The following is a 26,109-nucleotide window of genomic DNA, read 5'->3' on the forward strand; positions in this document are numbered from 1 at the left end:
ATCTTAATTTAAATCATCAGATTTCAGTAGCTGAAATTGATGTACAAAACATTCATGATGTCTGTAACTTACAAACACATCTATGCACATTAACACTCGACTCGGGTCAATACAATGGATCTTAAGAACATCTGGCAGAAGAATCAAACAACGCCGAAAGCTCAAACACGTTAACGAGGACATTACAACAAATTTAGATGACAGTAGCCCAGAACAGGAGTCTGTATCTAATCTAGATACAAATAGTCAACATCTGAACCGTCTTCTTGATCCTCACAACAGACAGAAAGGTTTCTACAACACAGACACACATGAAACTCAGTGTTTTTATTGAGCTTGAGCACCAAATGAGCCTTTGTGAAATGGGAAAAGAACAGATTTGGCATCTGCGAGACAATAAACTGATGGGGGAAGTAATACAAGCTAACCCAAAGTTTAATGATTGCTATGCATGTTGTCCTGCATCGATGGTTTCAGACAACCTGCGCCATACCTACATTAAATATATAATGTACATCATCACGTATTTTCTTTCAATTGATTTTGCATTTTGCATGGCAACACACGTTCTCGAATAAAATATGATGAAAACAAGAAGACTGCCTGTGGTTTAATTGCTGCTGCAATTAAACTTATGTGACTCAATTGTTAATATTGAAGCTCAAAGTAATGGAAAAACAGGTGCAATGAGACTCAAAAATAGTTTGGGCAAAAAAAAAAAAAAAAGCCAATTTGAAATGAAGTAAAAATGACTAGATCACCTCTAGTGAAACAACAAAATGAGATTCATTTAAATCAGTTTTATTGAGAAAACAATCTCAGCTATAAGACAGTATTTACAATACCTGACCACAGCATGTTGAACAGTTCACATTCATGTATAAACACAAATTATATAATAGTGTTAGGAGAGAAGGTCATTTTCAGTCATGTACAAATTGCAGAGAAGGAAAAAAAGGTAAGAAAACCAAAAGTCTTGCATAATAACTCCAAAGCAGTTGAGGGAGATGGAAAAAAGGCACTTGAAGAACGAACAGCTTTAATTTGTTGGTTCAGTCCATTAGTGAGAGCACTTCCTTTTCATAAAGCTCTCCATGACAGGTCTCAGCGAGTGATGTACAAGGGCCATAGAAGTCATAAATGAGAACCCAATCAGTTAAATGATCAATTTTGTGCACATATTTTATCTGTCGTTCTGTCTATGTTCCTTTGCAAATCACAGAAAAATAAAACTGATCATATTTTAAAAAAAAAACAAAAAAAAAAACACACAAGCCTTGAAACACTGAAATGTTCAATCCAGAACTTCTCATTGGGCATATTTTGAGCCAAATTAAGAAAAAAAAAAAAAAATTCAAAATCATGTTCAATATCATACATCCTCTAGCTAAATGGAGATAAATATATACATGTTGCAAAGCATTACATGTAAACTATTTTTCTAAATAATACAAGGTCGTTTTTTTTTTTTTAAGTTTATAACAAAAAAAAAAAAAAGTTAATATAATGTGCAGTGTAAAAACAAAAGAGAGTGGTTCTTGCTTTATACGGTGTCGGGTTACACACATGCCATTCTGCTGAATTAAAGGGGCTCATTTTAGTGCATTATAGGCTTTTAGACAAACCTCTACACAACACTTTGACAAGCTTCACAAGCTGACCTGAAAACTACATCTGATTCCAACGATGATGAGTGTTAATCTATAAAAGATGTTCATGGAAAGTAAAAAAATATATATATTTTTTTGCTCTTGTAAATGCTTTTTAAACAATGTTCCACAATGTGGTATACTTGCACTTATAAAATAAATTGTTTGTTTTGCATTTAAGTGCTAAGTTACCCAAATTAAAACTCATCATGTCGAACCAGAGCTTCTCCAAAATCTGTCGCTTGACTCCCGACAAAGAAGTCATACTTATCCACAATTTCCTGCTTTGTGAGGCGTCCGTCCTATCATGGAAATAAAAGAAGAAAGTCAAGATAAAACATTTTTTACAAACCAGATCAATCATATCATCCTTTTTAGCGGTCTCTGTGAATGACAATGCTTTTACCTGATCGGTGTCAGACTCATACAGCAGGTGTTGGGCCTCAACCTCTGCATGGTCGTACCCGGCGGGCAAGATCCAGTCACGGGTCTCGTCCTTATCCATACGGCCGTCTTTGTTTTGATCCCTGAACTGTCTAAACTGTTCTCTTTCGGTTTTCACCCACTCTGGTTCATTGGCCTCTCCAGTCTGACTGTACATATCACCTGACAAAACACAAAGACAAGGGCAACAGTGAGACAAAATTAACTCCGTGAACAGGAAACTTGATTTCGGTTTATTCCAGTCTTAAATACAAAAAATAAAACATTTTAATTTACCAATATATTCATCAATGTCGATGAAACCATCTCCGTTTTTATCAATGTCCTCCATAGCCTCCTGTAAACCAAACACAAAAACCTCCACAATCATGATCCTGCAAAATCTTGATCCAGACACATTGATATTCTGCCGATGCCCTCTTTACAGATGAAAGTCTGCCATACGGGTCTGGAGCAACATGAGGGTGTGCAAACAATGACAAAAGATAACAGCAAAGGTATATGGAAGACGTTTTTTTTTAGCATTATGATCGTGGAGACTTACCAGCAGTATGATATCCTTCATGTAGTTAAACTCCTCTGGGTGAAGAAACGCTGTAAACTCTTCCTTATTGGCCCTCATGTCACCATCATAATCAGCCATCTTGAAACGACGCTCATCTCTGGTCATCATCTGCCTGTAGTTAAAACTGATATTGGGATCCGCTTCATCTAAACACAAAAAACTCATTATGTTAGTCTGGATTTCCAGCTATTTACAGTAAATGTGATTTTTGATCGGACTTAAATCAGTTGTTTTCATGTCATCATTGATGAATGGATTTGATTTCAATACTCGTGTAGATGGATGATCCAAAAGATCAAATTAGATTTATGTGCATTTAGATTAGATTTAACCTCTGAAACATGATTAAATCAAGAAACACATCATACGTACCAAGGGTGTAGCCGAAGGTAACGTTCTTGTACTCCTCCCAGGAGACATAAGCGTCTGAGTTGTGATCGATAGCCTGCCACTGCCGTTCCATATCGTTATAGATCCATCGCTTCAGAGCATTTTTGATCCACCGCGTCATCTCATCAAGAGTCACAAAGCCGTCATGGTCCTCGTCAATCTTTTCTGCAATCTTACTGTAGAAAGAAAGAGAGAGATGGTTGATTTGGGGAACTTTCTCAAATGAAGCGCTCATCAGAATGTGGTGTGTTTTTACCCCAGTCTCTGTTTGCTCTCCTCTGGCGTGAGCTGGTTGAACGTCTTTGCCTCCTCTTGTCCAAGAAAAGCCTCGTAGTTGAGGTTGAAGTTCTTTTCATCATCGTGCTCATTGTTGATGAGGGTGTCATGATGGACACGTTCCTTCCTCCGCATGGGTTTGCTGGAGGACTGAAGATTGCATAGGGCAGCCACCAACAACAACAACAGCAGGTCCATCTTCTCTTACACTTTAAAAAAACAGCAATAATATGTATACACACACACAGGCTAATTTCTGTATGCATGAATGCATTTAACATATACATACATACATATATATATATATATATATATATATATATCTCATACACACAAACTATCATGGTACTAGTGTAATAAAGTGTTATACATTGCATTTTTTGAGGGAATATTCCCATATTACACATGCAAACAAAATTTTAATTCCCCACATTAAGCCTCGTGCAAATTAAATGATTAAATGACAACATTAAATGATATAGCGAAGCATAACACTGCATATCAGGGAATATATGAATGAACTGTTTCACATTTTATTGCAAAAATGGAATTATACCTGGTGAATTTAGCAGAGTTTCACACCGCCCGGCTGATCTCAATAACTCTGGATATCAAATTAGTTTGGGAGACGCTTCCTTTGTATGGCCCTCTCAACTGACCAATCAGATTGGAGATAACTCTCAACCCTAGTTTAACGGACTAATCAGCATAGACATATATTTATGTCTATGCTAATCAGATCGAACGCCCGTGCAGACTGAGCCGCTTGGCGATTGGTCCACTTCAATCCAAACGTGAGTATGTCATTGGTTTAGACCTGGCACGTCATCAAGGCTCATCTTTCTGCAGTATTTATTTAATAAAAGTAATCAAACTTGTATTAAACAAAGGATTGTAATAAAAAAAAAAAACTTAAAAAGAGGAATGCCATTGTTTGCTTTATATATATATACATATATATATATATATATATATATATGTTTAATTTATATATATTTTTTTCTGTATTTATTATTGATAATGATATATATTGATATATAACTTATGTAAAGCGGTTTAATAAAAGTAAAATAAAAAAAATCTTACTGCATATCTAAATATAAGCGAATAATATAAATCGAAGCCATATAAAATTCTTTTTTTATTTTACCCTGTTTCAACATAATATTTTACTACCGACTATAATGTGAAGATAATAAATTGACCTTTAATGTATTTTAAAACTTAACACAGACTTAATACATCATTAAATAACAATAATTCATTTCAACTTTATTTGTATAGCACTTTTTACTTTACAGACAAAAGCAACTTTACAGAAAATAATAATAATAATAATAATAATAACAACAATAGTAGGGATCAGAATTTTTTTTAAATTAATAGTATTATTAAAGAAAGAAATAACAAACCAAAACACATAGATTAGAAGATTTTATGATAAGAATGTACAAAATACAGTTTCAAATTCTGCAAACATCAGCAGGAACGGATGACACACTGACACAATGATTATTCAGTGACATTGGGCAACATTTTTCCCACAGCTGCCTCTGTGTGTTTCCTTCCGTTTACCCTTTCATTTTTTCCCCACGCTAATGTCCAGCATGTTTCGGTTGTGTCACCAGTGTTTTGTAATGAGACTCAGGCGGCTTGTAGCTGTGGCCCTTGATCTACTGGAAGGGCAGCAAGGGACGCAACCTCTTTTCTGGGGGTGAGGGATGCGAAAAGTGTGTCCAGAATTCCTAAGACCTGTAGAAGCTCTTGCTGAAGTTCTTCTTCTCGACCCAACACCTCCATGAGACGCTGCAGAAGCCGCTCGACTACAGGTGACTGGTGAAGAACCTGCCGATACAGATCTACACACACACACACACACACACACACACACACACACACACACACACAACACGTTTAATATGTGGAAAACCTTTGAAAACCAGAACAAAACAATACTATTTCACAAGCAGCAGTTCACTTCTTCATTCCCATTTGCTTACGTGCAGATAATACAATACGAAACTCACCAAGCACAATATCCCCAACCATGAGCAGAGGCCGAGAAAAGCGTGGGTCAAAGATGTGCCTGAAAAACAACACACAAAAATGCCCTTTACCTTACTTTCAGAATAATTACATATCAAGTCACTAACACAAACTCTCAACCGCAACACTCAACACTGCTCAAGAATTTCCCAGTGCTTTAATCATTCCAAGAAGTTCAGTTTTTCCACAACAATTAAATGAAATGCATTTCACAGAATAATAACAATGCTGAAAGTCTTTTAAGTGTAAATCCCACACAGATTATTATTAAATAATATGCATATAAACATAAAATGCATATTAAATTTATTTTAATAAAAAAATAAAAATTATTCAATTTTAATTCTACATTATATATATATATATATATATATACACACACACACACACACACACACACACACTATTACATTTTAAGACTTTTGCACTGTAGAGTTTTATGATAATTAAGCACATTTTCAGTAAATTCTCATTACTGAAATGTGAAAGATATTATTTAAAATGTAAACATACACATGGCATTAACTGTTATATAAAAAATATTATTATATACTATAACAGTAATCATCATCAGTGAGAATAATGAGAACGAAACTCAAAACATGAAATGCATTTAAAAATGTCAAAATACTCTTTTTGCCTTCATGCAAATGATATATTGTTTTAATCTTGAAACGTTTTTAAAGTGAAACATAACCCATTCACCCAAAAACAGTTTGAGAAATCCAAGCAAATTGGAAAATTTTTTAATCTTGGAAAATTGCATAATCTTTTCCTACTTCAAGTCCTGGAAAATGATTTCTGATGAGGCTGTACTACATCTGTATATTTACTTTATTATTTAATTTTTTCTAAGGCGTTCGTAAATTTCCCCCTCCAACTGTTTATGAGCCATTGTGTTTTGTATGGGAGTCTGAAGTCATAAGACTCATAAGTGTGTGTCAGAAAAGATGTGAGAGAGAGTTACTCACTTGAGAAGGAAGTTGAGGATCTTGGTTAAGCTCTCTTCATTTCGTCCTGCGAGAGCATTTTTCAGAGTTCCTCTGCGGTTGAGCTCTATGATAACCGCTACGGTCACCTCTGGTTTACTGGTGCGTGTCCATGTCTGTCAAACATGCACACACACACATATCTTCATCTGAACAGTCACAGCATACATCAACCTGCATTATATCCACACGCGTGTGTTTACCTGCAGAGCTGTGTCCAGCGCTTTGGACACCTCAAAGCTTTTCAGCTGTTTGTCATATTTCCGTAGATACTGCTTCACCGGTTTACTGACCAAGAAATCATCCTAAAAAAAGACATCAAAGATTGTAAGACACAACTGAAGAAAACAATGCAGCAAAAACAAAGCACACGAGTTCATTCAAACAGTCTCATATGAAAATATAAGACTCAGTTAACATGGCTATGGCTTAAAAGTCAATTCTTATTTTATGAAGATATCTTAATTTATATAGTTTACATTTGATTATACCTGTAGAATAGCTATATCAAAGACCAATTTTAGCTGAAATGTTAGCAAATAAGAAATTGAATTAAAATAATTCAAATTAATTGATTCAAAGCAAACAAAAATATAAATAAAAATCACCTGTTTGGCCACATATTTCTTGTAAAATGTTAGCAAACAAGAGATTGAATTAAAAGAAACAAATTCATGCAAATAAAATAAAAATCATGTTTTGTCAGAAAGTTCTTGTGAAATGTTAACAAACAAGAAATGTAATTAAATAATTCATTGATCCATTCATTCAGAAAAGTAAAAAAAAATTAAAAAAAAAAAAAAAAAAAAAACACGTTTGGGCACAAAGCTCTTGTGAAATATTAGCAAATAAAAAAAATGTACTTAAAAATCATTGATAATAAAACAAAATAAAAATCACCTGTTTGGCCACAGATTTCTTGTAAGATGTTAGCAAACGAGATTTAATTAAAATAAACAAATTCATACAAAAAAACAATAAAAATCATGCTTTGTCACAAAGTTCTTGTGAAATGTGAGCAAATAAAAAATGGAATTGGAAAAAAGTAAAACCAAACAAACCAATCACCTGTCTGGGCATAAAGTTCTTCCCCTTGACAAAGACCCGGTATGACGGACCCCTTCGCCTTCGACTAGTTAACGTCTCTTTGTCTTTTTTGTGTTTCCTGTGCCTGACACTCAACACACCATTGGTCATCCCCACAGCAAGCACTTCATCATCAGGCTAGAGCAGAACCACAACGAGCAAAACTTCAATTAAAGTGTATATGAAAAAAAAATACATTATAAGTTCATATTTAGAGATTTCTTTGTGTAAATTAACTAAACGTACCGCAACAGCCATACTGAGGATAGATGCATCACAGTCGAAATTATGTACAACCTTATAAGAGGAGTTATACACTTTGACATGCCTAAAACGAAAAGCACCCAAAACAAATAAATCCAACTTTCTCACAACAAATTCACAAAAATAAGCACTTTATGACTTTATAGCTATGGCTCACACATGTAGACACACCTGTCCAGTGATCCTGTGAGCAGTTTGTTTCCTACAGAACTCAGACATGCACATGTAACGGTTTTATGATGATTCTTAAGAGAAACAAGCTCCTGTCCGCCTTTCAACAGGTCCCAGATTTTCACATAGCGCCCTCCTGTAACACATACACCAACTTATTTCAACCATTTGTTAGAAAAGCCAAATACAATCAAGTGGTCATAACATAGCACACTAGATGACATCTGCATTAATGCACCAAGTCTACAGTATTTATCTGCAGTATGAGCTGGGGGAAGAAATGGTTGCAAGGGGTTCTAAGCATTACTGATCACTGTGTGGTTAAATAACGAGTGTTGTTCACCTGTGGACACCAGCAGGGCTTCTGACGGATATAACAGCACACACTCCACAGGATGACCGTGTTGCATGGTCATCACACTGCTTCCTGACCGCATGTCAAACACTTTCACTGTGTGATCATACGAACCTGCAACAGAGATGACCAGCATTCAGGACAAACTACTGTACAAAAGATAACCTTTACATTTAGAATATTATATACTTATTCATATTAAATGTACACGGTTATGATCAATTTAAAATGGTGTATTTTTAGGTGCATTTTAAAATGAAACCTAAGTGAATAGAGGTAAAATTATCATATGTGACCCTGGAGCACAAAACCAGTCTTAAGTCGCTGATATTGCCATTTATTTTTAGCAATACCCTCCCCCCAAAAAACTTTGTATGGGTTGAAATTATCTATTTTTCTTTTATGCCAAAAATCATAAGGATATTAATTAAAGCTCATGTTACATGAAGATATTTTGTAAATTTCCTACTGTAAATATATAAAAATTACATTTTTGATTAGTAATATGCATTGTTAAGAATTCATTTGGACACCTTCAAAAGGTGGTTTTCCCAGTATTTCGATTTTTTTTGCACCTTCAGATTCCAGATTTTCAAATAGTTGTATAATAATTGTCCGTTATGACTGGTTTTGTGGTCCAGGGTCACATATGTGAGGTGCTGATGAGAATGAAAGGTGGTTACCTGTGACAAACAGATCTGGGTTGAGTTTGCTGGGGGCGAGAGCTCTGATGTAGTCTGTGTGTTCAGTTACTGAGCTGATCTCAACAGCACTGGGAACGTCCCACACGCGGCACGTCAGGTCATCAGACCCCGACACCACACGAAACCCATCAGACAGGAACGAGGTCACGTGTACCGCCCTGCACATTTGAGACAGCAGAAAAGAAACCCTTAAGACAACAGAACTGCTGACAGGGCTGCTATACAAGGGGAAAGATGTGATTTGAGAGATTATTTAAAGTTACTGAATACATTATTTATTAGCAATTATTTCATGCCAGGTCATACTTGGAGTGTCCTGTGAATTGCCTGAGAGCCACTCGGCCGCTGATGTCAAACAGACGGATGAGACCCTCTTCACTTCCTGCCACTAAAAGCTTCCCGTCGCCTCTGAAGCTCCCTCCATACGCTGTATCCCGAAAACGTGTGAAGCTCCGTATGGGCTCTTGAGAGTGAAGTCCATATACGTGGATCTGATGCAGGAAATGATCATATCAACATATTGCATGCAAGTGAATCTCACAAAAACAAGTGCATGTCATATTTCACAAAAAAAAAAAAAAAAACAAGACAAATATTGCTTGATGGAAATAAAGCTGGTTTTAAGAACCAAATTTTCCCATCAAATCATCTGCACTGTAGTGAATACAAATATTTGACTTATTTGTACCTCCGATTATATATTATCAATAAAGGTTTTAATTGGATATAAGTAATGTTTACTGCATTGCTGTATTAAATTCCTCTACCCCCCTACATTTAAACAGTATTCTTTGTTGTATTTTCCTGTTAAAATAACGGCGTTCCTATGGAAGTCTTCTGCTTTTAAAAACAGCCGGGTTTTCCGGTATTGGGCGGAGCTAATGCGTAAACAGCAATCCCATTGCCTGGTGCTCACCTATTATCATACCTGTTTTGATTTCAGCAAATCAGTTCAAGCGATTTTAGTAATCTTCTACATCCACTTTTATTATGCAATAAGAAGCTACTTTTTTATGTCTTTATCTTAATCCATGGTTTTATTTAAAAAAGGAGCTTTACACACAACCATTAGCCACATTGGCTTCTAAGCAAAAAAATGTATGTCAAGCCCTGGATACAACCATACAGAAAAAAAGCTTTATGCGCCACTTTGAATAAAAGTAAAAATAAATACATGCATATGTCAATATTGAAAGAGAATAATGATAAATGGACTCACTCTGGTGGAGGCGGTGACGGCATAATTGTGAGGTGTGAGAGGAGAGAAGTCAATCTTTGTTACAGCACCAAACTCTTTCATTTGCACGGGAGACTGAAAGACATACGCAGACTGTCAGTGCATATAAATACTGAAAAACTTGTTAAAATGTTGACTAATCAGAACACCTAAGATATACACTTTTCATTGAACACATAAATGATATACAAAATCTTTTGATGTTCAAAAGACATTATGCGTCAACACTTCTCAAACCTTGTAATTCTTCCAGTACAGCGTGTCCTCTGTTACTTTCTCTCCGAGTTTAGGGAGGAACTGAACTTTGGTGGGTTTAAATGAAGCCATCTCAGATATGAACACTGATCCCTCTGAGGACCTGCAATATAACACTTCAATAAAATATAACAACACTACAGGTGACTCCAGCATTCGTGTGCTCATAATGCATACAACAGAACCAATAGAAGACATCCTCACGTTACACTAATAAGCTCAAAGCACAGGTTCACAGACTTCAGATCTCTGAATAAATCAGAACTGGTTAGGTTTGTTTTCAATAAGCAAGATATTTTAATCTAAATATTATAAGGTATATCTTACCTTATTATGGTTTCCACCGATTTTTTAAAATAATTGTTTGATTATTTGTTGTTAACGGTACAGATTAGAAAAGATGAGCAAAAATCACGTTGATACTACAGCCGCATGGAGGCCGCCATTTTGTGACGTCATATTTCCGTTTTGGAACAAACTTTGCACACGTGATCCCAGACAACTAGAGTAGCTATTTTGCTGGCTTCTTTGTGAACGTTTGCTAAATGTACACATACACGCTACAGCAACTGATTAAATACGTTTTCTTCGCTTTCTTGCTGATTTTTCCAAACAGGGCTTGATTTCCTCAAGAAAGTATTTTTAGCCTGGAAACTTCACCTTACAGCCAATTTTAAGAAAAATACAAAATGCGTAAAATGCTTTTCCATTATAGTCCTTGGAATAAACACATACATCTGTCAAATCAAATAACTTACATTAAAATGTTTTAATATCAACCCAAATATTTACATATGTATATATATATATATATATATGTATTTACCCCCCCCCCTCTCTTTTTTTTGTAAATTTTGTATTTATTCAAAAATCATGTAGGTTTTTTCTCAGGAAATATGTAAACCAAATCTCCCAACATAAATCTTGTTGGAGTTCATTTCAACATAACATTTTTACCCTAATATTGTCAGAGGAAGTGTCGAGAGGTTGCAAAGGTAAATGTGTCAAAGGATATTTGTGACCCAAATGAAAGAGTAAAGTGAGAAAAATATGTTTTCCTCACGTTCTTATGTTCTTATTGATGACATTTACAAAACAGGACTTAATTTCTTGAAAAAATTAAAGAAAAATTATATATATATATATATATATATATATATATATATATATATATATATATATATATATATATATATATATAAATTATACTTTTTCTTTTTTTACCTCTAACCCCAATATTGTCAGAGGAAGTGTCGAGAGTTTACAAAGGTAAATGTGTCAACAGGAATGTACAGGATGTTTATTTTTTGACCTAAATAAAAGAGTAAAATGAGTAAAATAAGTTTTCTAAACTTTTTTTATTGATGACATTTTCCAAATAGGTTGTACAAAAGATAAGAACTTTTTTTTTTTTATAAAGTTTTTCAGTTTTTCTCAGTTGCTTTGGTGCATTTCTCGAATCATCCTTAATATTTGCAGAGAAGTATACCTGTATCCATTTCAAAAGCACACATTTACACATTATTTTATGTGGGATATTGATTAAAAGAGACAGGATAGGATTCACAGTTACACTTTACTTACGTTACGTTATCACTCATCGTGATATATAAAAGAAATATGCGCACCTTTGAGATATTTCAGAGAACTGGTTTATCATTCGCTGAGCCTAATCTACATTTGTGAAAGTCAAGATTCACCTGCACGATTCATGGGAAATTTACAAAAATTCTAATTTCCAATTCAAACTGATTTGTATAGGGCTTTTTTTTTTTTAGGGCACACATAGTTTCAAAGCAGCTTTCGAGAAATGTCTCTGCATTACAAAGCAGAAGTGAATGCATCAAAGTAATGTTCATTTCACAAATTAACAGTTCAAGATCAGTAGAATCATACAGCTAGCTAACATGAATTCATTTTAGGCAGAAGATCATTAAAGCAATTATTACAAGTGTAACATAATGATTAGAACAATATAGAAACATTTTGGCAGCTGTGCATGTTGATTAAAGTTGGCGTCATCTGGGGTCCTCACTGGGTTCAGCATCATCTCTTCAGAGGTGTTGGGTCATCTGAAGTCTTTCTATGAGGCTGGATCCATGCTGGAGCAGGTATTATCTTTGTAGATACTTCGAGATCCAGGGGTAGGGGAACAGAAAGGCAGACTGAAAAGAATATGTTTGGGATTTAACAGATCCAACTGGGAACAAGTGTGGGATTGAGATACGTTATGTGAATGCTTGGCTGAAGAGGTGCATCTTTACAATTTTTCTTCATCGATTTGGTACATTTCTCCAAACTCAATTAACTGCTCTCAAAACATTTAACACAGTGATCCGTACACTTTCTAATTGTCCACAGATGGTAAATTCTCCTTAATGTCATACAAATTGAAAAATTAAAAGAATAATTTTATCAAAACACTGTGCACAACATTCCCCAATGTTATCACAGCAGTTCATACCAACCAAATCTTTAATATATCAGAAAAAAACATTAGCAGCTTTTTCATTGGTGTTCACAAAGATCACACCTTATGTCCTCAATTAACCCCGAATTGATATCTGATGAGTTGGTAATCCACTCAACACAGAAAACGACAATTTCCTAATTGTTCACACAGCTGTCTTAATTACAACAACTACAAAAGGGGAAGAGAAAAACGACAAAGATGATAAACGAGGAAAAATACAATAAAAAAAATAGAAGAATGACTAGTGGAAAAAGGAAGAGGTGTAAGAGTGAGAGGTGGTGGACAGGATAGAGGGAGAAGAGGAGAAAGAGCAAGAAGAGCTGAGGATGTGGGACGAGGAGGAGGAGCAAGTTGTTTGGGACAATGTCCAATTCCACCATTCAGCACTAGTGTGAGAGTGGTTTGACAATAACCTACATATCAGGATTTGGTTCCAGCTTATTCTCCTTTCCTAAATCTAGTTGAGGAATTCTCCCCCTCTTGGAGATGGAAAGTACATGATCGCAACACTTACAACCAAAGAAAGTCTCCAAGCGATGGAAGAGGCCAGTGAAGATAGTGGGTCACAAGCATGTCAAGGATGGATACAGCATTCAAGGCGTTTTTTCCCATGATGCATGACTCGCGAAAATATTTGTGATGCTGCATAAATGCATTACTAAAATAAAATGCTGTTTCACTGTGCAGTGAATACTGAAATGTTTCACCAACATGAGAGTATGTTTAGTTTACAGTTTTGAGAGCTGTTACCTGAGTTTGGAGAAATGTACCAAATCGATTGAGGAAAACTCTAGGAGCCAGATGAGAAAATGATCTTCCTCCTTTAATGGACTTGGATATCATGGGTACTAATAGTCTAAAGTTATGTGCCCTTAAAGAGCGAGATGGGTTATAGGTCATAAGATGATCAGCTAAATATACATTTAGAGACTTACACAGAGAACTTAAATTTTGAGCAATATGACTTTAGCAAATGATAGGAAATCGCATACAAATGTATGTAATCCGTTGCATGAATGTACCAAGGTGATCCCAATTTGATCAAAAGAATGAGAAACTGCTTTTATAACTGGATGATGTGGAGGTTGAACAAGTAGTTTTAAGACTTTAACTTCTGATCTGAGAAATGCACCAAAGCGACTGAGTCTTTGGAATAAATATATACATGGCAACTTACAGTAAAAAAAAATTCCAATATCAGCCCAAAAGTTTGTTTTTTGCATAGGCCTACATAGTGATTAAAACAAGATAGGAAACAGATATATCACTATGTCATTTTGAAGTTCTTGTTGTATGTGACAAAACGGAATTTAAATGAATGAAATATAGAAAGAACCATAAATTATATATATAGAAAAACGGATGGATGGATGGATGGATGAATGGATGGATGAATAGATAAGATAAGTTAAGATAAGCCACTAATATGATGACTTGATTTCTTTAACTATAAACCCAATAATGGAAGTGTTGAGAGGTTGCAAAGTTAAATGTGTCAACAGGAATGTACGGCGTGTTTATTTGTAACCCAAATGAAAGAGTACAGTCGGGACTGACTGGCCTTATTGGGTACTTTCACGCACATAATATTTAGACATGGGGACAGGCCAATTCTGGCTTTCTAGAAATTGACTTTTCAGAATATGCCTTCCTTAGCATGTGTGCCAAGTGAAACAGAAACATCATGTTTAACATTAATTATATAGTCAAAAGTGTGCTTTCAGAAGATGGGAAGAATCACAGTCTGTGTTCCTCATAAGATAGTCAAGTTATTTAAAATTGTGAAAAAGCAAATAAAAAAATATTTCGAAAAACTGGATAAAATTGTTCCGAATCGAGTTTCAATGCACCCCCCTAATTTTAGAAATTAGTGACACGTGTGTGAGACAGAGAAAAGTGTGTCTAGGAAAAGAAATGTGTCATTTCCATCATAATACTCACTTGAGGAAATTTCATGGCTTGGCTAATGAATTTTAATAACACCTAATGACTGATATGTTGTGCAAGGCTCTAAGGAAAGTGTTGAGTCTCTGACATCAGGGGGGCTGCCAGAATGATGTCAGCTCTTTTCATTTAAAAATAAAAACTCTTACGCATGCCTATAAAGAATCAGTTTAACATGTACAGGTTCACCAACTCACAAACATACACACAATGCAATAAAACATCCATGTTTCGTCTCCTGAAATACCCCAAAGCACCAGCCGCGTACATCAGGCATGGTTTCCCCCTGCTTCAATACAGAAGTGCAGTGTTTAAATCATTTGCAAAGCAAAGCATTTACAGAGGAACTGCTGTATTACACATTCACACCGCCTTAACCAAAGATATTTATCAGTCTTCTTATCTGCTTCAATCACACCATTTGGTTTCTGTCACACATTTATTTGAGGGGAAATTCAGAATTCATTTTAACTGATTTGCAGGCAACGTGCAAACTTTGTTTTGAGAAGACAAACTTGTGAGCATGTTGAATTCAGTGCTTACAGAAACTTCCTTGATGTAGGATTGCATGTTGCACAAAGTAAGGCGAGGTTAGTTGTTACACGTGGTTTAACTTTAAATATTTCCATGCATGCTAGCATAACAAAATGTACAGTATTTACTAGCTACCATATCAACATTATATAGAGAAAAAAGTTAGCCAAAGTTCAAAAGTTCACCATGGTAAATGTTCCTTTCTGGTTTAAATAAATTTTTCATCTCAGTTTTTGCTATTCATTTAAATTGACACAATTTTGCGTTTATTTTAAACTCCAATCTGTTATTTCTCAGTTTAGATTGTTTTTTTAATAACTAGTAGAAGACACTAACACAACAATGCGTTACAATGTGCCCCATCGTTATTAAACTATGCTATTCTATGACATTAGTGATGCCATTTACAATATTTACTTTCATTGATTTTAATAAGAAACAACGAGAAGCAGGTGAATAAAGACCGACAGTCAATGTTTAGTGTTTATAAATCAATTTGGTTCATTTTTGTGGTTTGTCCCAAGCCTGTTTGCAATGTGTTCATTGTCAAACTCTAAAATCAGATTATTAAAAATTATTTAAAAAACATAATTGAATCATTGTTGAAATATTTTAGTTTGTCTTGTATTTATTTATTTTTTTATGATCATATAACGTTTAATCTGTCATACAGTCATGTTACAATGTACCCATCTACGGCATGGTGTCACATTTCACTTCCATTTTATGAGGGTAAATAAAGATAAACATATACACTGTAACTATGAAACAATTCTAGTTTATCATATGTACAGTCCCCTATGTATTTCTCTCACTTATTTATCACCTCTATTTCTCGCGTCATTAGTATTTAAATTTGCACTTGTGGTTAAAAGGTCATGTCCCGGTTGACTGACTTTTACTGAAGACAAGAACCAAACTTATGTAAGAACAAAACAGAATAACTTTTCTCATAACAGTTTCTTCTTCCAACCTATTATAATGTTTTCTGTTGTTCATGAATTAAGCTAAAACAGAAATAATTGAAATAGTTTAGCCTCTGAAAAGCATTATTAAAATTGGTTATTTTTTTTTATTATTGATTAGGAAAAGCATGAAAAACAGCAGCCATTCAAAATCTGTCCACTTTCACACAATTTTATAATCTAATAAAGCTGAGAGTGTTGTGCCTTCCTTATGCATTTTTTTTAAATTAATGAATATACTAAATATCTCAGGTAAGTGTTTTTAAATATATAGCAAATATAAAGCATTGTTTTGAAAATATATTATGCTTTGAAGATCAAAAGATTTCCACAGCACTAAAACATGTTATATAAAAATCAGTGATTTGCACTCAACATAATGATTATAGACAATGAATGTAAACAGATTTTAGTGTTTATTGTGACAAAGCAATATGACTACCGCGGTATAGTAAATATTATAAAGGCAGAGATGTGTTTCCTCATTCTATGGGAGTTTATGATTCACTTTGTTTTGTTAGCTCATAGATGGTTCAGCGGTTTATAGAATAAAGGGGCATCAGAATCATCAGACTACACTGGAATTGTAAGTTTCACAGTTAATTACAGAAACAGCAAGTAACATTTAATTAAAAGTGAGATTTTGATTTAGAAGGATTGAAATAGTAATTAGTGTGGGCTATAACTGCGTCTAGTCAAGACAACGTCTCTCCAATAAGCGTTGTTTCATTTATTTATTTATAACTTTTTTTTTTTTTTTGTACAGGGGAAACAATCGTTTATTCATCAAATAGTTTATAGGCTACTATAAGATAGTCTAGGTAACTTATGAAACTGGTCTATAATTGGAATGGTGACAGAGAGAGGAAGAGAGGCTATCTCTTAGTAATTTAGCAGTAATTTTAATTTTAACACTTGTTCATTCTGAACTCGAGGGGAACTCTAAGAATCCGCGGACGTTTGCCCAACGGTTCCGTGTAGGCTACGTTATAAAACACGTCCAGACCCCAGCGGAGGACACACGGAAAGGACGCGTACATCACACCTGAGAGTTTTCGCAACTATTGACGCAACAGCATCGAAGGTAAGATAGCTATACATTACGCTCTGAACATCCGTTCAAACAGCTCAGTTCTCTTTAATCCCATCTTTTTAATCTGAATTATTTGATATTATATTATATTATATTATATTATATTATATTATATTATATTATATTATATTATATTATATTATATTATATTATATTATATATAAAAGTTGTTATGTTTGCAGTGGGACATACATTATATTTTAGACAACTTTCCGCCAAATGTAGAATATTTGTACTTTACAAACTTAATTTGGAACTTTTAAATGGACTGTAATAAATAACTGAGTAAATAAATAAATAAATAAATAATAATAATAATAAAAGTTTAAGGATATAATATGCATTTATAAACAGCTTTAAAACTATATTTTAATATAAATGTTAAAAATGTAAACGTTCATCTTTTTATTTTTGGTCCATGGCCATAGATGCCTTCCTTTGAATACTGGCAATTAATAATTGTTGTATTTTTTTAATGATGACTGGCATTTTTATGATATAGATTTAAGTTCTATATGGAATAATGTCCATGCTACGTTAATGATTGAATGTGTTAAGTTGCTTATATTCATTCTTTTATTTTGTATTGTACTTTTGATCAGAGAAAGTGACTGTTAAATCACGTTAAATATGGCATTTTGTCTTTTCTTTTCTCCAGATGGCTGGGTTGATGAAGTTCACCCTTCTCTTTTGTTTGTCCATAGTGAGGATGTCTGCGCTTAACATTTTCCCTGAGAAATGTGAGTGTACTGACCACATCATTATTTTAGCAAGAGTACACACACAAACACACACACACTATATTTGTATCATAGTGGGGATTCCCCCAGTTTTGGGTTTAGAAATACATATTTATACATCCATTCTGTATTCTAAATGATTTCTCTTTATGCAGTTAAACTGGCTGAGAGAAGCAAATCCGTTACCCTGACCTGTAGAACAGATAAAGACAATATCAAATGGAGACTGGATGATAGCATACAGCCGATATCGGAAACAGAGTTTGAAAAACTCAATGGGCGGGATTTGACCGTGATTAACCTGCAGGAAGACCTAACCGGTAATTACACCTGCTGGAGTGATACGGGTCTTGAAGACTACACCTATCTCCTGCTCGACAAGTCTAAAGAAGTTACAGGTGGGTACATTCGTATCAAAAATTTACTTTACAAAAGTCACTTAACTCACTTCTACGTTCAATCCACATTCTAGATCAGTGATCCTAATGGTGTCCCCACAGTCACGAAGAGCAGGAAAAAATAATGCTCATCATATGCAAATCATAAAATACAGCAAATATCAAATGAGGAGAAAATGCTTTCAGTTAAAAATAAAGGTTCAAAAGGGTGTTTTCACAACAGTGTCATAGAAAAACTATATTTTGGTTCCTGAAAGATCCTTCCAGTGAACAGTTCTTACAACAACCATTTTTCTTGGTGCGAATACCATTTTAATAATCTAAATAATCTTCTTACTATATGAAGAACCTTTTGTGGAATGGAAATGGTTATGGAACCATTGATCTTAACATCAAACCTTTATTTTTTTCTTTCGTTTTTGACATCAAAGACTGCATTAAAAACTAATTGTACAACATTTTGTGCAAATTCTGCAAAATCTTGCTTTAATCAAGAATATTTATGGACATTTTCTTTATGGAGCCTTCTTTAATGGCATCAATGACCCCTTGAAGAACCTTTAACATCCAACATTTCCTTTTCATTAGTGGACAAATGTTTGTTAGATCTTGTACTCACTGGCTCTATTTAAGAACAGTTCACTGAAAGATTCTTCAAGGAACCCACCTTTCAAAACTTTATTTTTAAGAACATAGATGTGATGTTATGGTTTTGTAATTTGAAACTAGTTTCCTAGGACTTCATAAAAAAAAGCCTCATTGAGTCATTGTCTAGGCCACAAAGCAGGAAGGCAGCTACTTTCGGTTTTGGACACGGTCAGAGTACTCAAGCTTTGTCTGTTCAGTGTCAGGCCCAGCTTTTCAGTGTATTTCTCTCTTGCTTTTCAGCTTTTAATATCAACTGCACAGCTGAAACCTTTTCCTGCTCTCAAAAAATCAAATGTGCCTGGACATCAGATGAATTTACTGCTTTCAGACTTCGCAATACAAGGTATCAGAAATACAAACACACCCACAGATACACTGAGCTTATTTTAGCATTGACACAACCAAGTATGCTAATTGTATCTATTTAGGGATGATGGTGACTGGGTGTCACAGTCCGTGGATGGGGATTTTTTTCTCCCACATTCCACCAATTCATATTCTGAAGAGTCTGAGCGGCTGCTGATCACAGGGGAGGCAGTTTCCACATGCTGCTATATGAAAACGGACTACAGCTTCTATCTACGAGACGTTGGTGAGTGTGTGGGTTAAAGGAAATGATGTCGCTTACTCACCCCTCAAATTGTTCTAAACCTGTATGAGTTTCGTTCATCTGTTGAACACAAAATATGATATTTTGAAGAATGCTCACACCAAAGAGTTACATATTTCAGATAAATATGAATTAAGGAAAACAAACATTGACTATAGCATAGTATTAACATAAACTGGGAGAAACTGTGTTATAAAGGGGGCATTTATACCCTGATGCAAAGTGTAGGTGAAGTTATGTTTACACAGAAGAAAGCCGGGTACGGGTTGAGTCGAGCTATTCGTTAGTCTAGTTGTTCGATGAGAAAAAGATTAAATATAATTGTAATAAATGCATTAAGAATCCATACAACTGCAGCAGTGGAGGACTATTATTCTGCTGCGCAAAACTGGGGAAGATGGCACGGTTTGATGTTCCGGTGTTCGGGCGTTTCAGGACAGAAATATGCCAATACGGGACAGTCCGTTCAGTGGTCATCGCTTGATAATTGAGACTGTTTAGGATTTTTTGGGAGATTAAAAAAGAGGAGTGAATGGATTGTAGTGTGGTTGTGTCCACACAATGCTAAGACACATGCAAACACCGCGTAAAAGGGAATTTTGCATCCAACATCCCCTTTAAGAACTGAGAAAAAAAAATCAGTTTACATCTTGATTGTATATTTTTTGTATAATATTTATATAAATCATTAATGTAAGTTTGTTGAGGCCCTCTAGTGGCTCTCTAGTTGAAAACCACTGATCTAAAGCGCATCTGATTGAATGTTTTCTCTGTTTTTCCTAGTTAAGCCAGCAGATCCAGGCATTTCAATCTGCTCTATAGAAAATGAGGGGAGTGATGAACAAATCATTGAATTAGAGGTGAAGCCTCCCTCGACCTGGCCGCAGCCCCACAGTTTCTTTCCTCTTAAGCATGAGATTGAGTATGAGATACGGCACAATGGGGAGGTACGACATGCTCTCCTGAACACACACACACACACACATAATGAGAATGATTTCATCTCAAACCTAAATGACTTTCTTTCTTCCATGGAGAAGTTTATCATAATATTGACTTACATAAGACATTCAAATCACTGGAATTGTGTGAGGAACGAACAAAAAAATTCAAGTCATGATTCACTGGAAGGCATCAATTTCATTTTAGGATGAACTGTCCTTTTAAGAATGTTGCAGTAATGAATTGTCTTGTTTTCTGCTTCTTCGTCTCTTCAGCTGAAGACTGAAGAAAGGGAAGAGGGCTCAAAGATCAAAGTTAAGGGCTCCATCACCAAACTAAGGGTCCGCTGCAGAGACCTGCTACTCCTCTCTCAGTGGAGCGAGTGGAGCAAGTGGAAAAATGTAAACTAGCGATTAAAACCTCCCCTCCTCCTGAACCCTTTATTTATATCTCCTGTCCCATTTTTCTATTCCTTATTTATTATTTTTTATATGTGTTTATGTATGGATGCATGTACCATTTCTCTGTCCTATTAAAAACCTTTGCTCGTCTCTGTTCTGTCTCTCGCTTCCTTCAGATTAAGCAATATCACAGTTGCGATCATGGTGTCGCATGGCTGTGATTCACTGGCCATGATTTACTGACAGGAATTACTGTACTATGAAATGCTGATTTTTGTGCAAACACGTAAAAAAACTTCAACATACTTCCTCATATCGGTCACTAAATCCTAAAACCACAAACTTTAAAGAGCTTCATTCTATTTACACAATTCATTTCATAAATCATATTCATTCCTGTAATGGACAAATGTCTTTACCTGTCTCTGATCAATCTGCTGCATCCTTTCTGAGTAAATGTATTCATTTCTATAATCTTGCTGACCCCAAGTGCACTTTTGAACACTAGTGAACATATGAGAGAGAAGCTCAGATAAACAGTATGAGTTTGTGCTTACAACAGAATGCACATGATTTCTTGTTCTCCGTATAGGTGCCCAAAAGGAAAAAAAGAGGCTGTAACAAAGAAGCACACTCAAAACCATGCAACAAGAAGAAAAATAAACAGAAAACTCGGCAGAAGAATTGGAAATGCCTGAATTGGGCATTTTGATTTTCTAAAAGCATATTGAAACATTGTAAATAGAGACAGTGAATGTGTGTATAATACGTCTTGAATAAATTCTATAAATACTAATGCTGAGCTGAGCATGTTTATGAAACTTTTAGTGAACAGCAGGAGGCATATGTGAGGATGGAGGGGATGCCGCCTCCTTTTGGGAGTTTTATGGAACTTTTTGTACAATAAAAATCAACAGTAGATTTTGTAAGAAATACAATATTATATTTTCAAACATATTTATTGGTATAATTGTTATTTCCATATACATCTCTGTTCTTTTTAACTGCACTCTTTTATTAGCGTGTCTTCTTGTTTGTCTCTGCTCAACTGTTGTGTCCGAGTCTTGCTGCGGATGCATTTTGATCGGCAGGATAAGTCATGAAAAACAGCCAATGGTCACTGTCCCACTCAGCTTTATGAGAGAGAGTGACTTTCAAAAGGAGCCCTAAACACACAAAACACAAACAAACCAAGTAAATGAATTAACACTAGCAATTATTCTTCACAGAATTAACATTAAACTACAGACCTGTTCTTAGACTCAATCGGGTATTTTTCTATATATAATAATTTTTAAAACAATATTATACTTAATATATCATATTATCATTTGATTGTTTTAAATGTATATATATATGAGCAATGACATATGTCTGAGTGAAACATGATTTGTAACAAGAAAATTAGAATGGTAGAATTGGAGTGGATTCACTATGAACTGAGTTTTTGCTGTCTGTGATATTTAGCTGTTTCCTGCTCACTTGAACAGAATCACTTATTACTCTCACAATATGAAATATAGCATAATACCATAGAATGTGACTGCACAGAGCAGCCAGATACAGTATTGATTGGTCTTACAGTGCGAAATCAAAACCTTGCTGTTGCATTGACTCCACATTATTATATAACATCAAGGACATCTGAAAAAGATTTAATTAAAAGTGTGTGAAATCCAACTCCTCTACCAAGCTCAACTCCTGTAGTCGAGACTTCTTAGCACACTTCAGGAAAGTTTTGTGATCACTGGCGAGGAACAGCTATGTGGAGTCCAACTGATTGCAAGATGAGACAATTACCTAAAACTGTGCATCCATGCCATTTGCTTGTTTGCCTCTCCGGCAAAGCCTGCAGTCATTCTCAGAGCAAAGCTGTGATCGTTTCCGAGCACCTCTCCATCTGAGTTCACATCAACACTGAATCACAGACCACAGATGACAAAACTGGTGAGCAACTTTGTGTGTGCGAGTGAGTGAATTTGAATGCACATGTGTGATACTTCTAACAGAAGGTGTCATGCTGTGGACTCCCCCTACTTGGAGGGGCCTGAGAAGGTGGAGGACTGAATTATCGTCAGACTCTGATGCCATTATGGCTGTCGCAAATAATGCTGATGACACAGGAGCCACGGTGATCGTGCTCTCAACCTCCAGAGTTCACCAGCATGACTGTGTCTCTGAAGTGCAAAAAGCAATCCTGCGAAACTTATAAACTTATAAAATAAAGAAAAAACTGAATCAGTCTCACATTCAGCACAAACAAAAAGCAGTCTTGAGCATCACTGCATTACATATTTTTCGAAGTTGTACATGAAACATATTATTGGAGTAGGTTAAATATATATATATATACCCATATTTTTCAGACTATAAGTCGCACCTGAGTATAAGTCGCATCAGTCCAAAAATACGTCTTGATGAGGAAAAAAACATATATAAGTCACACTGGAACCAAGAACCAAGAGGAAACATTACCGTCTACAACCGCGAGAGGGCGCTGATATCAAGTGTAGACTACAGGAGCACTGAGCAGTATATAGCGCCCTCTCGCGGCTGGAGACAGTAATGTTTTCTCTTGGTTCATTTCTCTCAGTTCATGTCAAATTAATTTTGATAAATAAGGTGCACCTGACTATAAGTCGCAGGACCAGCCAAACTATGATAAAAAGTGTGACTTATAGTCCTGAAAGTACGATATATATATTTCAAAATGTATTTCAGGGGCAAGAGTACATTTGTGAACAGAATAGCCTACTAGAGGGGATTGTTGCCATTTTGCTCCTTGCTTATGTGTTTTAAATTCACATGTTTTAGAAAAACAAATAAAGTTTTTCTTAAAATATGACATGAATGTTTTTTTTCTTGGATTGAAATATATAGAGGGTAAAATATTAGTTTTTAAATACATATCTACATTTTTAAACTGTATTTCCAATATGGTTTCAAGTATTTTTACATATATTTACGCCTTTTTAAAAATATTTTAGATTTTTTTCATATATATTTTGAATTATATTTAAAAGGTTGTAAATATTATGCTGATTATGGTTATTACAATTTCCAATATTTTATCTGATGATTTATTCATATTGCAACATTGTTGAAAACACTCTCATATAGCAGAAAAGAAAAAAATACTCACTGGTTTCAGGATGTTTTGTCTCAGAGCTCCTCCTTTCTGAACTGTGAGTCTTTTTGCAAGATAAAGTTCTTTCGAGGTTCCTGCAGAGACACTGCTCATTTACACGTGTGCTCTCGTGTAATTGATTTTAAATGCAATAAATGTAAGTAATAATTTGTATAATTATAACTACAAATTAATCATTTTAAATAAAATAAAAAATACTAATGCATCCATTTTTATGTAAAATTTCATCACAATTTAAAGATTCAATACTGGCGTCCTGCAGTAATAGAAAACCTAATCTGCATTTAGACAAATTTACTATTTCATAAGCTTTCTTATAGTACACTGGCTTATAAAACAATCCAAGTGTTCACTGTTGTTCCCAAGATATATAGCATTGAGGTGCAGGTCTTCACTAAAAACAAAATATTATTTTATACATTTATAGAAACACACGGATCAGCTGAAATTCAATTATGAGAAATGATCCAACTATTAGGATTCAGAAAGACTATAGTTTCATTTCAATATCTTTTATATAATATTGGATTTTCACTCTTCATAATTTCACTGGAATCAATATGTGTGCAATCTCTACAGTGAATCCTGTAGCATTATCAAATATGAAACCAAATAACTTTCATGGTGTGTATGCAGAAAGAAAAGGGCAGTGGAGATTTTAGATAAACTACATTAGAAGGAAGAGAGACTGTGTAAGTGCGGTTAAGTGCTTTCACGTCAATAACGGAACTGACAGATCATAAATAGATAATACACATTTATGAGAGCTGTGCTCTGAAATATTAAAACTGCATTGGGGAAAGCAACAAGCAGCAGTGTGAAAAAGTACTGCTGATCTTATTAAAGAAAAACTCTCACTCCAATCAGACATTACAACTGACATGATCCACCTGCTTCCTTTGCAACTTCCTCCTTCTTTAACTGGCGGAAGAAATGACACACAAGACACAGTCCCACTGAATAACCAAAACCAGATTTATGAAGAAACAAAGGAATATTTTCACAGTCGAAGGTGCCCTGAAAAAGGAGGAATCCCAATCCAGAAATGCATGTGTTCATACAGTCATAATGGAAAAACAGGTATGCTTCTGAGGAGAAATGCATAGGCTATTTCTATAAGATGAACAGAAAAAAAATATCAAACAAAATGTCAAAAGTCAAAACTTTTCCAACGTTGCCTCCTTAAATTAGGACATCTCATTCAATTGTCTTCACATTGCAGTATTCAGATAACTTGGTGCTGCTTAAAGCATTGCCCAGGCTTTCTATTTGCTTGCTAAGTTTGAGCGCCTGTCAGTACTTAAGCTGTGCATGGTTGCTAGTGTAACGGAGGCCAGCGAGTAGTGCTGTGCAGGTAAACCTCACTCCCCGATCTCAAGAGACGCACTAGCGACAGACGCTAGTGGCTGTAGCCATTTAGCCTCCTTGTTAGTGCGTCCGCCTCCCATGCCGGAAGACCCGGGTTCGAGCCCCGCTCGGAGCGAGTGCGAGGAGCGTCAGAGAGGACCCGGGTGAGAGGGGTTACATTGGTGCCGTGACCCGGATGGGAGTGAGGTTTAGGGGGGTGAGTGTAACGGAGGCCAGCGAGTAGTGCTGTGCAGGTAAACCTCACTCCCCGATCTCAAGAGACGCACTAGCGACAGACGCTAGTGGCTGTAGCCATTTAGCCTCCTTGTTAGTGCGTCCGCCTCCCATGCCGGAAGACCCGGGTTCGAGCCCCGCTCGGAGCGAGTGCGAGGAGCGTCAGAGAGGACCCGGGTGAGAGGGGTTACACTAAGATGT

The 26,109-nt window shown here is 35.4% G+C and overlaps 3 protein-coding genes across 4 annotated transcripts; 1 reads left to right on the plus strand and 2 right to left on the minus strand.

The window, feature by feature from the left end:
- Nucleotides 1-785: 785 nt before the first annotated feature.
- LOC113079209 (calumenin-B-like) lies at nucleotides 786-3,994 on the minus strand. The gene is made up of 7 exons (XM_026251427.1): nucleotides 3,881-3,994; nucleotides 3,305-3,533; nucleotides 3,031-3,224; nucleotides 2,638-2,804; nucleotides 2,370-2,430; nucleotides 2,056-2,255; nucleotides 786-1,951 (listed from the first exon to the last, which is right to left on the minus strand). Exons 2-7 carry the CDS (start codon nucleotides 3,520-3,522, stop codon nucleotides 1,847-1,849), a joined length of 945 nt encoding a protein of 314 aa, XP_026107212.1. The 5' UTR covers nucleotides 3,523-3,533; nucleotides 3,881-3,994; the 3' UTR covers nucleotides 786-1,846.
- Nucleotides 3,995-4,745: 751 nt separating this feature from the next.
- LOC113079202 (U3 small nucleolar RNA-associated protein 15 homolog) lies at nucleotides 4,746-10,916 on the minus strand. 2 transcript variants are annotated; one of them, XM_026251417.1, is made up of 13 exons: nucleotides 10,759-10,916; nucleotides 10,414-10,534; nucleotides 10,159-10,251; nucleotides 9,246-9,430; nucleotides 8,919-9,097; nucleotides 8,224-8,349; nucleotides 7,881-8,016; nucleotides 7,692-7,773; nucleotides 7,428-7,583; nucleotides 6,563-6,664; nucleotides 6,342-6,475; nucleotides 5,352-5,410; nucleotides 4,746-5,183 (listed from the first exon to the last, which is right to left on the minus strand). In XM_026251417.1, exons 2-13 carry the CDS (start codon nucleotides 10,501-10,503, stop codon nucleotides 4,969-4,971), a joined length of 1,557 nt encoding a protein of 518 aa, XP_026107202.1. In that variant the 5' UTR covers nucleotides 10,504-10,534; nucleotides 10,759-10,916; the 3' UTR covers nucleotides 4,746-4,968. The 2 variants fall into 2 exon arrangements, with proteins under 2 accessions (XP_026107202.1, XP_026107203.1); XM_026251418.1 differs by having other exon boundaries at nucleotides 10,414-10,547; nucleotides 10,759-10,905.
- Nucleotides 10,917-16,850: 5,934 nt separating this feature from the next.
- On the plus strand, nucleotides 16,851-21,326 carry LOC113079205 (interleukin-12 subunit beta). The gene is made up of 8 exons (XM_026251422.1): nucleotides 16,851-16,933; nucleotides 17,283-17,431; nucleotides 18,099-18,180; nucleotides 18,336-18,578; nucleotides 19,467-19,569; nucleotides 19,655-19,818; nucleotides 20,620-20,783; nucleotides 21,054-21,326. Exons 3-8 carry the CDS (start codon nucleotides 18,099-18,101, stop codon nucleotides 21,186-21,188), a joined length of 891 nt encoding a protein of 296 aa, XP_026107207.1. The 5' UTR covers nucleotides 16,851-16,933; nucleotides 17,283-17,431; the 3' UTR covers nucleotides 21,189-21,326.
- Nucleotides 21,327-26,109: the final 4,783 nt, after the last annotated feature.

The sequence above is a fragment of the Carassius auratus genome, unplaced genomic scaffold (genome assembly GCF_003368295.1).
Source record: "Carassius auratus strain Wakin unplaced genomic scaffold, ASM336829v1 scaf_tig00027323, whole genome shotgun sequence".
In the NCBI taxonomy this organism is placed as follows: domain Eukaryota; kingdom Metazoa; phylum Chordata; class Actinopteri; order Cypriniformes; family Cyprinidae; genus Carassius; species Carassius auratus.

Bases quoted from the DNA above. Each gene is read 5' to 3' on its own strand.
- LOC113079209 (XM_026251427.1), bottom strand. From the start codon at position 3,522: ATGGACCTGCTGTTGTTGTTGTTGGTGGCTGCCCTATGCAATCTTCAG. The intron at 2,431-2,637 runs GTAAGTCTCCAC...TTTGGTTTACAG, and splicing joins TGAAGGATATCATACTGCTG to GAGGCTATGGAGGACATTGA. The intron at 2,256-2,369 runs GTAAATTAAAAT...GTGTTTTGTCAG, and splicing joins CGACATTGATGAATATATTG to GTGATATGTACAGTCAGACT.
- LOC113079202 (XM_026251417.1), bottom strand. From the start codon at position 10,503: ATGGCTTCATTTAAACCCACCAAAGTTCAGTTCCTCCCTAAACTCGGA. The intron at 9,431-10,158 runs GTGAGTCCATTT...TTCCTGCATCAG, and splicing joins CCGTCACCGCCTCCACCAGA to ATCCACGTATATGGACTTCA. The intron at 7,584-7,691 runs GTACGTTTAGTT...GTTCTGCTCTAG, and splicing joins TCCTCAGTATGGCTGTTGCG to CCTGATGATGAAGTGCTTGC.
- LOC113079205 (XM_026251422.1), top strand. From the start codon at position 18,099: ATGGCTGGGTTGATGAAGTTCACCCTTCTCTTTTGTTTGTCCATAGTG. The intron at 19,819-20,619 runs GTGAGTGTGTGG...TGTTTTTCCTAG, and splicing joins CTTCTATCTACGAGACGTTG to TTAAGCCAGCAGATCCAGGC. The intron at 20,784-21,053 runs GTACGACATGCT...TCGTCTCTTCAG, and splicing joins AGATACGGCACAATGGGGAG to CTGAAGACTGAAGAAAGGGA.